Raw genomic sequence first — 13379 nt, forward strand, 5'->3', positions numbered from 1 at the left:
GTCCTTGTATAAGTCAAAGAACGACGAATATTCTCCTTCACTTTATTTACTTTTCATTAGACGCCTCACTATAAGAGCAGTGCTATTTACAGTTTAACAATATGCAAAAAGAACAAAACAATTTTCATAACATAGACTTTGCAGATGGAGAGAATGTGAACAACATGCACTTTTGTTTTCCCACAACAATAATAATAATAATGATGATGATGATGCAGGAAAATATGGTATTTACATGCGTGAAAAGAAACAGATTCACAGAAACAACACAAACTAAACCTGAAGAAAAGAAGAAAGCAAAATGGCCACTGAATGGTTTGATTAGGAGAGACTGTGACTTGTGCTATGGCCTTTACAGCCAGAACTGCTGATCTCATGACATGGTGCAGTAAAGCTGATTTAACAGCTCATGCAGGCTCAGCATCTTACTAAGACACTTATGTTGGTTTTTCCCACTCATTTGATTCCTAAATGATCTCTATTAATGTTTGTGAGGAGGCAGTAGTGGTGATTCAGAGTGGAGCTTTCACAGAATCCTCAAATAAGTGACTTGTGTTCTCTGGTTTAAGTTAAATTCCTCTGGATTAGAGCGTTTATTTTTCTTTCCCTTTGCCACAAATGGATAAGAAATCTAAAGCAATACGGAGTTCAAAGTCCAAATCTGTTGCATGTGCCATGCACTCAACTTTACAAGTGGAAGTGTTTTATACATTTAATGAAAAACTGCACTAGCACAAAGAATTGTTATCCAGTTCATACATGGACTAAAATAGATTTTTTTTTTATAAAATTAGCAAATATTTAAATGTAGAAAACAAATCACATTACTGTGAATAGAGTTAACATCATGCAGATTTGACAGAGGAGAAAAAGAAATGTAGATAAAATCATTTCACTTTTAACATTTCTTTGTCAAGAGTCCACAAAAGTCAGACAACAGCTTTACCGTCGTCCATCACCAGAGAACGTAGCATCCATTAATTTTAAAGTTCATTTTTGAATCAAAAGGGAGTTTTGCCAAACTACCGTCCAGTGAAATAAGTGTGAGCCGACGCGCCCTGAATCCTGAAAGTTTCCTTGGCAACTAACTGATGTGCAGCATTCATGAAAATTACACAAATAAATACAGACTCACTGTGAGCTACGAGGTCAAACTCTTCACACTGGCGCTGCCTGATTTCTAAATATACATCAACACTGGTCCGATCTGGACAGGCCAACGTCACGTTTACATGTGTGTTGATAATGTGCACTTGGATTATCTAGTCGTAAAAACAGTGGACAAAACATGTGGCAGAAAAAAATAAACAACGGTAAAGGAATGATAATTTAGATCTAACTACACTTTTAGCAAACATGAGTGTTTTCAACCTCTCACAACCTTCTGGAGCAGGAAAGTGAATGAGGAAGGTGCAACAGTTAACCACAAAGGCCTTTGCATTACAGTGCATCACACTTTTAAAGTCCACTTCCACTGTGGAGAATGGCTTACGGTAGCAACAGACCCCTAAAGTCCCACTTCAGGGCTGGATCATCACAAGCTGCATTACCAAGACTGAAAACATTAGATCGACAAGAACTGCATCGCTTCAACGCATTCTCTGAAAAAGGCAGGCAAGAGGGAAACGCTTCTTTGCAGCTACTACTATCTCACAATCCACTGCATCTGTGTCATGTTTAATGTGATGCATGTGATGCATATCACCACATCACTTTTAGCTTTTAGTTTTCAATGCGAGTGGTCATCAGTTACTGATCCGTTGAAGAGGAAGAAAGCACTGATGTAGGTAACAGATGTCAGATATAAACATACAGACGAGTAGAAGTTACAAAGATGTATTTACCAATAAAAAGCACTTTGAAGGATCAAATAATCGGCATAAAATAGATTTAGTCAATTGAAGGGAGGAGCCACAGTCCTCTGTCTGAGCTTCTGCGAGAGTGTGAGTAAAACAGATTATCCACTATCAGTTTACTTAGACTATTTTGCAGGGAACCATCACTGCAGCACTATTCTGATCCGGCACCTGCTGGTTTTTGTGGGTTTTTTTTTTTTTCAAGCTCTAGACTTTATCGACTTGGGTGTTTTAGCTAACTCTGAAGGACCCACCTTTCCCCATCCTTCACAGGATCCAGCCCTCGAAATGGGACACAGCTTTAGGTGGGGTGACCTGGTGGGCTTGTGGAAAATGTGGCGTCAGTGTACAGAGCACTAGTCAGAGTCAGAGTCTGAGTTGTCTTCGGGTAGATCACAGAGTGTTTCTTCCAGGGGTGCTAGCTTCCCATCTGGCCTGACGCCCATGGGCCGAATCAGGTTCTGCCTGGAGACACAAGAGCAAAAACAACATCAGACATCGAACACTTAAAATCAAAATGAATTACAAACTCGAAACACCACTTTATTGAGTCACGTGGAGCAGATAGGCTTTATCAGCATTGTGTGAATATTCAGAAAATACACACTACAGCATTGTAGTAACTTGTCATTATCAGGATATGTTATATTCATTTGCAGGAATCAGTAGGAAAGACCAGAAGACCAAAAGTCCATTTGTGTTGTGGATCTTTGAAATGATTGAAAATGATGCTCTTTAAATCTCTGATGACAAATCATCAGAGAGGGAGTGGTGACAAAAGTGCAGCTATAATTGGATTAGTATGAAGGGGCAGCCGTGGCTTTGAGGAGATTAGTCTGAGTGCTGATCCTGTAATTAAACTCCCACAGAAGAGGAGGCGGGGGTGAGGGCCGACAGGGAAAGGGGATGCCCCAACAAGGGCCGGTCGGGGGGTGGGGCGAGGGACATTGAGTGAGGGTCCTCAAGTCCTGGATGTAAGACAGTAAAGATGTACCAGTGAAAGCCCTCGTTATAGCTCGTTTTCACACATGAACTCGGGGTCATTTGTGGAGATCTGGGTGCAGTCATTCTCTGGAGTTTACCGTTTCCATATCACAAACACAGCAGGAGAATCTTCTGTGGGCTTCGGCGTTCAGGTAGAAGTACACTCACATCCACTCACTGTGGATCCTCAGGAGTGTTTTTTACCTTCACTCACTCAGACATAAACCAGAGATTAAACCAGGGAGCTGGCTGGAGAATCTTCAGGGGCAAATTCTGCAGATATTGACATTCACATTTAAAAAATGTACTTTCTGTTTCTCAATAAAGCTTGTGTTGCCCAGCGACATTGCCACTCTGCAATTGGGAAGTGGTTTGTTTTTTTGGTAAGACTGATGGAGGCAACAGGAACACTGTGCTGGTAACAACTGCAAACAGGTTGGAGTTTGGCTGAAAACACAAAGAATGGATTCTTCTCTGCTCAAAACACCAGGCCAAGCCTGCACCCTGCACACACCAACACTCCCTCAGTTAGGCCTGATAGTTTTGCTTGTTGTACAGTGCAATCAACAACAATCCCCAAGTCACATCTTTCCATTGCTGCAGAAAGTTTACAGCCTTCTGTCACTGGTCAAAGTCAGTAATAATGAGGACCAACGAGAAACAACAAACAAAAACATGTAGCATCATCTCTACCAATTAGAGCAAAAAAAGAACCCTCTCATCTGCTGCTCATCAGTGTCAGGACCGGGAGTCTGGCAGATGTGAGGGAGGGTGGGTGTAGGTGTAGAATATGTGCTAATTGGAGGATCAGTTAAGCAGTTAGGAGAGCACATTCTTGTAGGGCTTTGAGCCATCTCCTTAGAGCGGTGAGTGCAATGACGAAGCACCTCTCGGTCATCACCAAATCTTTAATCTCCTCCACAGAGGAAGAGAGAAGAAAGAGGATACAGTCTCAGAAAAGGAATCTTCCTCTTCTGGTACACACGTGCCTCATTACAGCTCAACCCACTCTTTGGTTGCACAATGAGGAGGTCAGCTTTCTTCTGTCTGCACATTTGTTCCCTCGTGGCTTTTCCTCTTCACCCACGTTCCACCCAAATTGCTTTGTCTCGCTGTACCTCTGTCTCAGTCCACTGTCAGTCTGGCTTCTCAGAATGAGAAGAATAAAGTCAGGACATGTGTGTTTTTTTAAAAACCTGAATGTGGCACACAAAGGGAACGAGGGCCGACAAAGCTGACTGTGTGCCAATTAGGTGATAATTAATGGAGAAGAGGTAATGATGTTGCAGCCACGTCCCGGCAGCTTCCATTTACTCCAGCTGAATACTGTGGCGTGTTGAAGTCTGGGTCTAATTGAAGCTGCAGCTAATGGCAAGAGATTCTTCCTCTGATGAATCAGTTGGCAGGGAGCGAGCTCACTGTTACTCTTCTAAAAGACATTGTGTTTGACTAACGTTAGCCTCTCTTCACCAATGAAAGGTCAGACTCCAAAAGGGCCTTTGCGCAGACAACAATAAGTAATATGAATAATTTGAGCAGGGAGAGCAACAATTGTTCAGAGAGGAAAAGTTTAGCACGTTAGTCGAGCCTTTGCAAAGGAAACATAATGGATCATTAAATCATTCTTTGTGTCACGTTTTTCGTTTCCAACCAGGAAACGTGAATTTCTTCTGTTAAATTTTCTGTGTCACACACAGAACACACACTCCATTCTCATGTATCAACAAACCATCAACAGTAAACACGGCAACCTGGTGAGATATACCCATCTGTGGTGACTGAGATGTTCTCCGATCGCTTCAGTCGCTGTGTAACTTAAGCTTTTGTCTCTTTGTACAGAGCTGGTATTAGTGTTAGACCCAAGTTTGTCCTTAAAAGGATTTTATACTTTGCCTCCACCTGGTTTACTGACCTTCTGAAGTCTTTATTGTCCATTTCAGGAAATGCTCATAGGTCTTTGATAATATATTTAGTGACTGATGATTTACCAAGTGTCTGCTCATATTACTTGATTGGCCGATCGTATGGGCCACTGCAGTCTGGCAGTGCCTACATATTGTTCTTTTTGTCGCCTTTTCTCATTTCTTAACATGAGGAAACTGAAATAATCCGGCACGTCCGATCCCAAAGCAACTGAAACATCCACAATTTCAAAAATAATGCTCTGTTCTCCATCCCCACCACCACTGGTGTCTGCCATTTGAATAATTCTAGATCTCTGGAGGCAGCAAGTGCAAATGATGATGGTCAGCATGGTCTCTGTAGTTCTCCCACAACAGCATCAGGACCCTTTTTTCTTCTAATATTGTGAAATATACCTGACCATGACCTTTACATTCCTATGAACAATGCAAAACATTTAGCAGTCCGTTTATGTGCCTTTAACAAAGATATTTTACCTTGACAGCTTGTCTAACATGTTGACCAGTTTCTGAGCCTCGTATTCCTTCTGCTCCTCCGTCATCTCTTCTATGGGGTTCGACATGGGCTCTTCCACATGACCAGTGATGGGGTTGATGCTGCAAATAAGCAGATGAGCAAGCTCAATGCGCGCCTGTGTACTTACTAAACAAAATGATTTAAGAAAAAAATCAGACATCATGTTAAAGCTTTATTCTGAGCCTCTGTCTATTTACTCACAATGGTTTGGCACTCTTATATTCTTCGGTGTCTGAGTCTTCATCTTCAGAGTACTGCGTCTCTCCTCTTCCTCCTGAAAGAAGTCCTCGAGCCACCAGGAGTCCTGCTGCATTTCCATATCCCGTGTACTTCAACAGGTTGTCCACTGAAACAGGATACCATTATCACCATACAAAGAGTGGGTGAGGTTCAGCCAAGCTGTAGTTTTATTTATGCAGGTGTTAAGAATCTATGGGCTGGTATTAACATCTGTCACCACTGATGTAGGACAGTTCAGACCTGGCATTAAAATCTCCTGTGACCAAATATGATCCGAACATTCAGAGCTGTACTTACAGCAATTTGGACCGGATCACTAAGGATGGACCCCATTCATACCTGGTATGAATGGGGTCCATCCTTAGTGATCCAGTCTAAACTAAACCACACTCATCTACATTTAAACAAATTAGCATTTCCATCTTATGTGTCCTGCCTTGACCCGCCAGCTGCTTGCGCTCTCTTACCACTCTCTTTGCAAAGAACGAAGAGAAACTCTGCAGCGGTCTGCTTCACGCCCATGTCCACATGAGTCATCAGGCGAACCAACTTGTTTCTGGTGGTGGTGCCAATCTCTGGCCGGATCTTCACATCTTTCAGTGGAGGGAGTACCTAAAATCAAAGACATATACAAGAGTTAAGATTATTGTTATTCTGTCATGACTAAGGCGACAGACACACGATGCTGTTTTCATTTAAAAACACATAACTCCTGATGCACCTGCCATCCAGTTTTACCTTGTGTCTTTGTGCCCTGAAAATAGAGAATTTTGATAACTCTGGGACTGTGTTTTAAAAATGTTGACACAGTTACCAGGTTTCACTTCCTGACTTGTTCTTATCGGCCACAACTTGACCATCAGCTGTGAACAAAAAGCTCCTTGAGCAAAAAAAGCTCCTTTTTTGTTTCCCTTCCATGTCCTCGACCTTTCATCACAATTGTTTCTCGTTAGTAGAATAAGTAATAAGTCAAATAAGTAAACAACTTCAGAGGGTTGAATCAATTTCCTGTCTATACTTGCACAAAAATGGTCACATTCTATAGGGTTTTCAGTAGCTTAGTTTGGATATGAATTACTTCAATACGGAGCTGAAAACTGTGTGGACACGGATAGTTTTTAGTCTAAAAACCCTGTTAACAAAAGAAAATCTAGGAGTATAGAGGTAGCCTAAAACAAGATTTACAAAGGACACACGATGAAGTTTATTCAACTATTTTAGCACTTAAGCAATGCAGACCCCTTCCTTCTATATTACAGAGGCAACTTGAACAGCGCGAGTCTGTCGGCAGTTACTGTACCTGAGCTTTGATAAATCTGCGGATCTCTCTGTGGTGTCTGGATCCTTCTGTTAAAAGGCTAAGCACTGGCGTCAGCCCCTCTTTGTAGTTGGAACCCTGCTTGGAGTGACAAACACCACAAAACCTTCACATGCTACATGAGTTGAAGTACGGGATAAATGCCAACCAGTCTTGCACACATAGGTGATAGGAGGGACAAAGAAGTGAGGGACAGCTACAAGGTAGATGAAGAGCTGAAGACAAAATACACAAATAAGTGTCACTATGTCTCTGTCCTAATAGTTTCTGTTATTTATGAAAAAATATTTGATGGACCACCTTCAGCCTGATTATGGTACACTTTTGCCAAAGCATTGTTTAATAAGCTTATCAAATGTCAACATTTATTTAAATCCACAGTGGCATTCATTTTTTTTCCAAGATCTTGTGTTTGTGATGACGTTGGACCACTGTGTTGCATTCCCTCAGGTCATCCCAAAGATTCTGAAATGGGCTAATCCATTAGTGTAAATAATGAATCACGCTTTCACAGCAGTTCTTTCACAATATGAGCCTTAAGAGTCCTGGTACTGGAATCTTTTTGAACGCATACATTTGCTGAACCTAGACCTGAAGCAACCCCAGGTCATAACCTCACAGGCTTGTAAAGTCTGTGTTTGTGATTTTTGTTTTTGGCCAGGCAGTGTATATTATAGAGAAAAACATCACAATGGTTCGCTGCACTGTGATTAGTAGTTTACACAAGCTCAAAATGATGTTATGTTCTATAATCTCAATAAAATCTGATGCATGTATTCTGCTACACTTCTGCACATACAGCATATTGGACATGTAAGCAGCAAACATTCACTGTTTACAATGCAGTCCTCTGTCTAACCGATGCAGAGGAGGAATTTTACCTTGTCAATCCTTTTCCCCATGAAATCTATTAACACCTGGATTGCATCCATGTTTTTGCCACCATAATTCTCATGTCCTCCTTGGACAGGCACATCGATTAACACGTCGAGGCAGGAGGCTGGCATGTTGTTCAGCAAGTTAACAGCATGGCTGCGGATAAAAAAGATCTTTTAATTATAGTAAACCTATTGTGAAAATCACAGTTTTTCAGAAGGAGATACAGCATTTACTCAGTAAAATAACTTGATCTATGTAGAGCACAGAAGCTCAAGTGTCCACTATGTGATGGAAGAATTTTTTTGTTTAAATCGAATTAAAGGGAAATGTGTCAAACTGCTTGTCTCGTCTTTTGTGTCATAAAGTGCAGAATGCGCTCCTACCTGTGTGCTTCGTCGGTTTTCTCCTCTGTCTCAGTCTTCAGCATCAACAGATGGCGCAGGATGGCAGTGATTAGCCGGAACTGGTGGTCATCCTGTCCAATAAAAAAAGATGTGCAAAAACACTAATATCAAAAACACTGTTTTGTTGTTCAGAACGGCAGGAAATAGAAATTTTGAGATTTAAAGAAGCATCACAGCCATTTTAAAAAGGCCATAAAAGCAGAGTACAGATGTATTGTACAAGTTTGATATATAGATATAGTTACCAATTTTCTAAATTCAACTGTGGCAATTAAGCACATTAAATACAACAAACAAAAATCACAGTCATTGCTCACACATTATCCTCAAGCAAATCACAAATACAGCTTGTATTCTATGTATAGCCTGTTGAAATTATAGTCCATAATAGTTTTCGAAAACACTTGATCTTATTTGTTGAAATGATTTTCATGTCCTGATCACGCCATTGATAAGTAAAGTTTGAGAAAATCTGGTATCTGTAGCCCATGCAATACTGTAATAAATAAATTAGACCAAATGTATTCTCTGATGTAACTGTAACTAACTGTCCAGCCTACATGATTGATTATAGTTTGATTGATTGAGTTTTCCCAGTCTCTTCCTTCGCTGAGACTCCGAACACGAGGAGGATTTCAACAAATAACATATAAAGTGTTTCAGAGACAAATGACAGACTAGCTATTAAGAGAGAGTGAGTGTGTAATGTATAAATGCAAAAATTAGGTTACTTTAAATAAAACTTGTCTAATCACATCTGTGCTTTCCAATTAGCTGTACATTTCATGATTAAGTGAAACTGCTTTAATCTTAACAAACACAAAGTGAAGATGATTTTACGTTTTATTTTATTTTTATGGTGATTTATGGGCTTTTGGGACAGACTGTTGTGGGGTTGAACCTCATCAGTTGTGTAGACATTGGAGGAGCACATTAGCGTTGGCCGTGTAGCACTTACTATCCATGAGGTCTACCACAGACAGCGCATATGAATTTTACTAACCTTTTTCTTTTCAAGGCTGCCCTGACCCTTTAAGTGCCACCCTGGCCACAGATTATTATAGTGAATAGTTTGTGTATGAACTGAATAATTAAGTTGATTATAACATGTTGCTCCACTTTATGTCACATATACATAACACAGATTCAGCTGATGTGTTTGTCTGACTAGTGTTACAGACAGTAAATCAGCAGTGAGAGGTAAGTGTATTTCTCAGAATGATGTCATTTAGGACAAATGGTTAAGGACAAACATGACTGGCTGCGGTGATGAATGGATGCATAATCTTTGTGGTTGAGGGAAAGCCTAATCCATAATTAGCCAGAAATATTTTGTACGAGATGTGTGTCTTACACCATCATAGTACAAACCCTAAATTATACACTCTCACAGCTCACAACAAACTCACCTCACCAGAGACAGAGAGAGTAAGGTTGAACAAGGCCTTGAGTGCTTCCATTGCTCGCTCATTGTCTTCTGCAGGCATGGACAGGGCCTGTGAATCTGGACAGGCAACTTCATAGGGGCCTACCCAGCGCACATCTAGGATGTGCTCCAGGACCTCTGTCAGTAGTCTCACTGCATGGCATTCTCTCCTCAAAATTCCTCTTACATCAGCCTGCAGGGCAGACAGCAGGAAGAGAAGGCGCAGAGTGAACAGGCCCACCTCATGGTGCCATGTGCGGGCCGTACGCAGGCTGGCACACAGGCCGTGGGCCAGCTGCACTTCTATGCTGACACGCTGAGCAGCAGGACTGTTGTAAACCACGTTGCATAGGCACTTCAAGGCCTCCACCACCACCCGCTCCTCCTCCTCTGACTGTGTGTCTTCCTCAGAGACTCTCTGATTGTCACCTCCTTCCTCTAAATCATGAAGCCTTGCCATCCCTCCCAGAGTCAACATGCCTTCCCTGGTGGCTACAGGTGCGAGGACACTCTTGTCTCTGGACAGGATGCGTAGAGTTTCCAGACATGTCCTCTGGCAGCTGGGCTGCACCTTTCCCCCAAGTACTGATAACACATTCTGGCACAGCTTCTGCAATGATACAGGCATAACAACACTGGCATTACAGCAAACAACACAATAATAAAAAAAAGCAAAAAAACCAGCTAAGATAAAAAAAAGTGCTTACACTCCGCAGGGCTTCTTCCTTTGGATCAAAAGCAAAAATGCGACTGTTCTGAAACAGAAATGATGTTCATTGTTGACAAACAAATCATGAATTAATTTTTACAAATGTTTACCACAACACAAAACATGTATCTCTGTCTTAAAAGGCTTCAACCACTTGACAATTTTAATCAGAAACCAAAGTAAACATTATGATGTTTGCTAACATTTCAGTGGTAACCTATGTGTGTTCTAAATATTTCAGAAAATAAATGATGTATAATAAATAAATAAATAATAACTTCACCACAATGGAAAAATTCACATGAGCAATCAAAGATGTGGGAGAATTCATGATGACTGAGGAAAAGATAATCGCTATGTTAAAGGTACAGCGTGTGGTGAGACTGCAGATACAGATACAGATACAGTATATATATGTATGTATGTATACATATATATATATATACATACACATACACATACACACAGTAGATACATAGATACTAGCTATTTTAAAATTGGTTTATGTGTCATTCTGCCATGTTTGATAGCTAAGCTTCCACTTCACAAAATACATGCTCTGGCTCGACTGTAGAAACATGATGGTGGACGTCATTAAAACATGACCCTTGCCTAAAGTACATGTAAGAAATTAAAGAGACTTATTCTAAGGCTACCAAAACCACACTATTTTTTAATTATGCAACAGTGGACTTTAACAATGTTGATCTGCTGTGATGAAACTGCAATGGTTTGAAAATGGATCAAAAAGCCCAATACAGACACTTTGTCCCATGCAGTTGATATAAATGTGAACAAAACAAAAAACATAACCCCACCACTGTGATTGGAAACACACCACAGTCACAAAATTTAATTGACAAACATGACTATGGCAACAGCTATTTCTCCTGCTGCTGCATTGGATTGTGGGGCAGTGTTGCTTCCTTTCCTTTTGTAAACTATGGTGTATCCTATGCTAAAAGGAGATACACAAATATGCTCTTGCTTTGACTAAATGAATCCATTATTATTTGTGCCTTGTCCTTACAATTATAATACTAATGTGTTGTGCCTATTCCTTTTTATTTTCTAAAGCAGCATTTCTCAATCCTGGTCCTAGGAACCCACTGCCCTTCATGTTTTAAAGGTTTGTCTGCTCCAATACACCTGATTTAAATGGTCAGCAACGACTCATTCATTTGAATCAGGTGTGTTGGAGAAGGGCAACATCTAAATCATGCAGCCGGGGCAGTGGCTCCCGAGCACCAGGATTGAGAAACACTGCTCAAAAGTGTTTTAAGTGCCATGTTGTTTGCATATTTAAATATGGTTTGAACGAAAATAAAAAATAAAACAGCTCTTTATAATGGCTGTCACGGAGGAACTTCCGGGTCACGTCACTTACCTTTCTTAGCAAAGGTGTCTATGCATTGTCGCATTTCATACGAATATTACCTTTAAAATGACAGTTCAGGTGCACTTTCAGATTGACAGCAGGGAGCATTAGCATCACCAACAGAGCCGTGTGTTATAAACGACATGTTAATGTTGATATTAGTTTTAGGGCGTGTGGTGATATTTAACGTAACAATATTAACCGTGAGCTGACATCAGTTTGGGTGGCTAACATGATGTTTAGCTAACTCAAAGCTAGCATAGCCGTCGGGCTAACTAGCTAACGTTAGCGGCGGCGTTTGTTTTGGTTGACGTTTTTACAAAAAACACAGCAGAGTCGCGACTCACCTCTCGATTATACTGACGCAGGAGCTGCTCGACTTCCTCTGCGTTGGTCGTTTCAAGCTGCGACAGCATATTATTCAAATCCATAGTGGAAAATATTAGCGTGAGAGGCAACTTGGTTTGGACGACACCGGTGAATGTTGTGCAGCGCAGCTAGCGAGAGCGAGAGGGAGGGGGAGAGAGGAAGGGAGGGGTTGTCAACAGGGAAAAACCTCTGTTACTACAATATTTTATGAATTACATGAATCCACATGTAACATTCTGCTACACAATATGTGACATTTAATTTTTTTCTTTAATGTTGCAGTTTATTTATTACACCAATGAAAATGGAAATTTGAGTGCTCACGCCCTTAATTAATATTAATGAACACTTCAAATCAATATAGTCATAGCCATAAAAAAGTTCTCATTGCATCATCAACACTGCACCTAAATACTTAATGCTCTTTCCACCTCTAGACCTTTAATTAACACCGTCAGCCACTGATTTTTTCTTTCTAAAATAAATGCATAGGATGCTTTTTATTTACTTTTATTTACAAAAACTGGTCATCGGATTACATTTACATCTGAGCATTTAGCAGATGCTTTTATCCAAAGCAACTTACAAAAGAGGAATAAGCTACATAGAAGTTGTCTTACTGAACATTACTGAACACAAGCTGCTGTCTCATAATTATTTTACACAAAGATGTCACACTAATCACTGTGTTATGCCTTCCCTACTGTATGTCATTCAAAGAGATAAAATGAATGAGTAATAAAACAACATATAAACATCTAGACATGCTTTAATAAATATTTAACTTAGGCAATGTATAAAAGACATGTTTATCAACACAGGAACATGAGAATGGTACGGATTTATTGACTTGCTGGCTCATGTCGTGTAATTAAAAAAGTATGTGCTTCAATGTCATGCAGAATATTAAATGTAAAAGGTAGGTGTAGGTTTTCAGTTTGTCTTTCTCACTGTGAACAGGATCTGTCCATTATTGTGAGCCAGTGCCAATAAACAAACCCCACACCTTCCACTTGTTTCAACTCTGCACCTCTGAAGTTAGACTATTGTCATCTGCATAAAATAAATAACTGTGCTTCAGATACTTAATATTAAATGTCTTACAGAAAATATAAAATTGTATAGTAGAAAACAGTGATGCAGCTACATTGGTTCAGACCTGCTGGAGTCACTTGTTGATGGAAAAAAGTATTTCTATACTTACTTTGGTGAATCACTGCCCATCTGGGTGTGATCATGATTTATTCCCCTGTTGTTTGGACCTCAGTAGTTTCTATGCAGATGCTACATTGTAATGAAAGATATACAGTATATTTCCTAATAAATGTGACTACAGACTGCAGTCTGGCCCTGGAGATATTATTTTATTATGGACAA

The 13379-nt window shown here is 40.3% G+C and overlaps 1 protein-coding gene across 2 annotated transcripts; it reads right to left on the reverse strand.

Annotated features, from left to right (window-relative positions):
• Window positions 1-28: 28 nt before the first annotated feature.
• ric8b (RIC8 guanine nucleotide exchange factor B) lies at window positions 29-12130 on the reverse strand. 2 transcript variants are annotated; one of them, XM_058645959.1, is made up of 10 exons: window positions 11981-12130; window positions 10254-10301; window positions 9530-10156; window positions 8100-8191; window positions 7719-7869; window positions 6820-6915; window positions 5987-6131; window positions 5481-5625; window positions 5240-5359; window positions 29-2321 (listed from the first exon to the last, which is right to left on the reverse strand). In XM_058645959.1, exons 1-10 carry the CDS (start codon window positions 12062-12064, stop codon window positions 2213-2215), a joined length of 1617 nt encoding a protein of 538 aa, XP_058501942.1. In that variant the 5' UTR covers window positions 12065-12130; the 3' UTR covers window positions 29-2212. The 2 variants fall into 2 exon arrangements, with proteins under 2 accessions (XP_058501942.1, XP_058501940.1); XM_058645957.1 differs by having other exon boundaries at window positions 6820-6918.
• Between the last annotated feature and the right edge of the window lie 1249 nt (window positions 12131-13379).

Source organism: Solea solea, chromosome 12 (genome assembly GCF_958295425.1).
Source record: "Solea solea chromosome 12, fSolSol10.1, whole genome shotgun sequence".
In the NCBI taxonomy this organism is placed as follows: Eukaryota; Metazoa; Chordata; class Actinopteri; order Pleuronectiformes; family Soleidae; genus Solea; species Solea solea.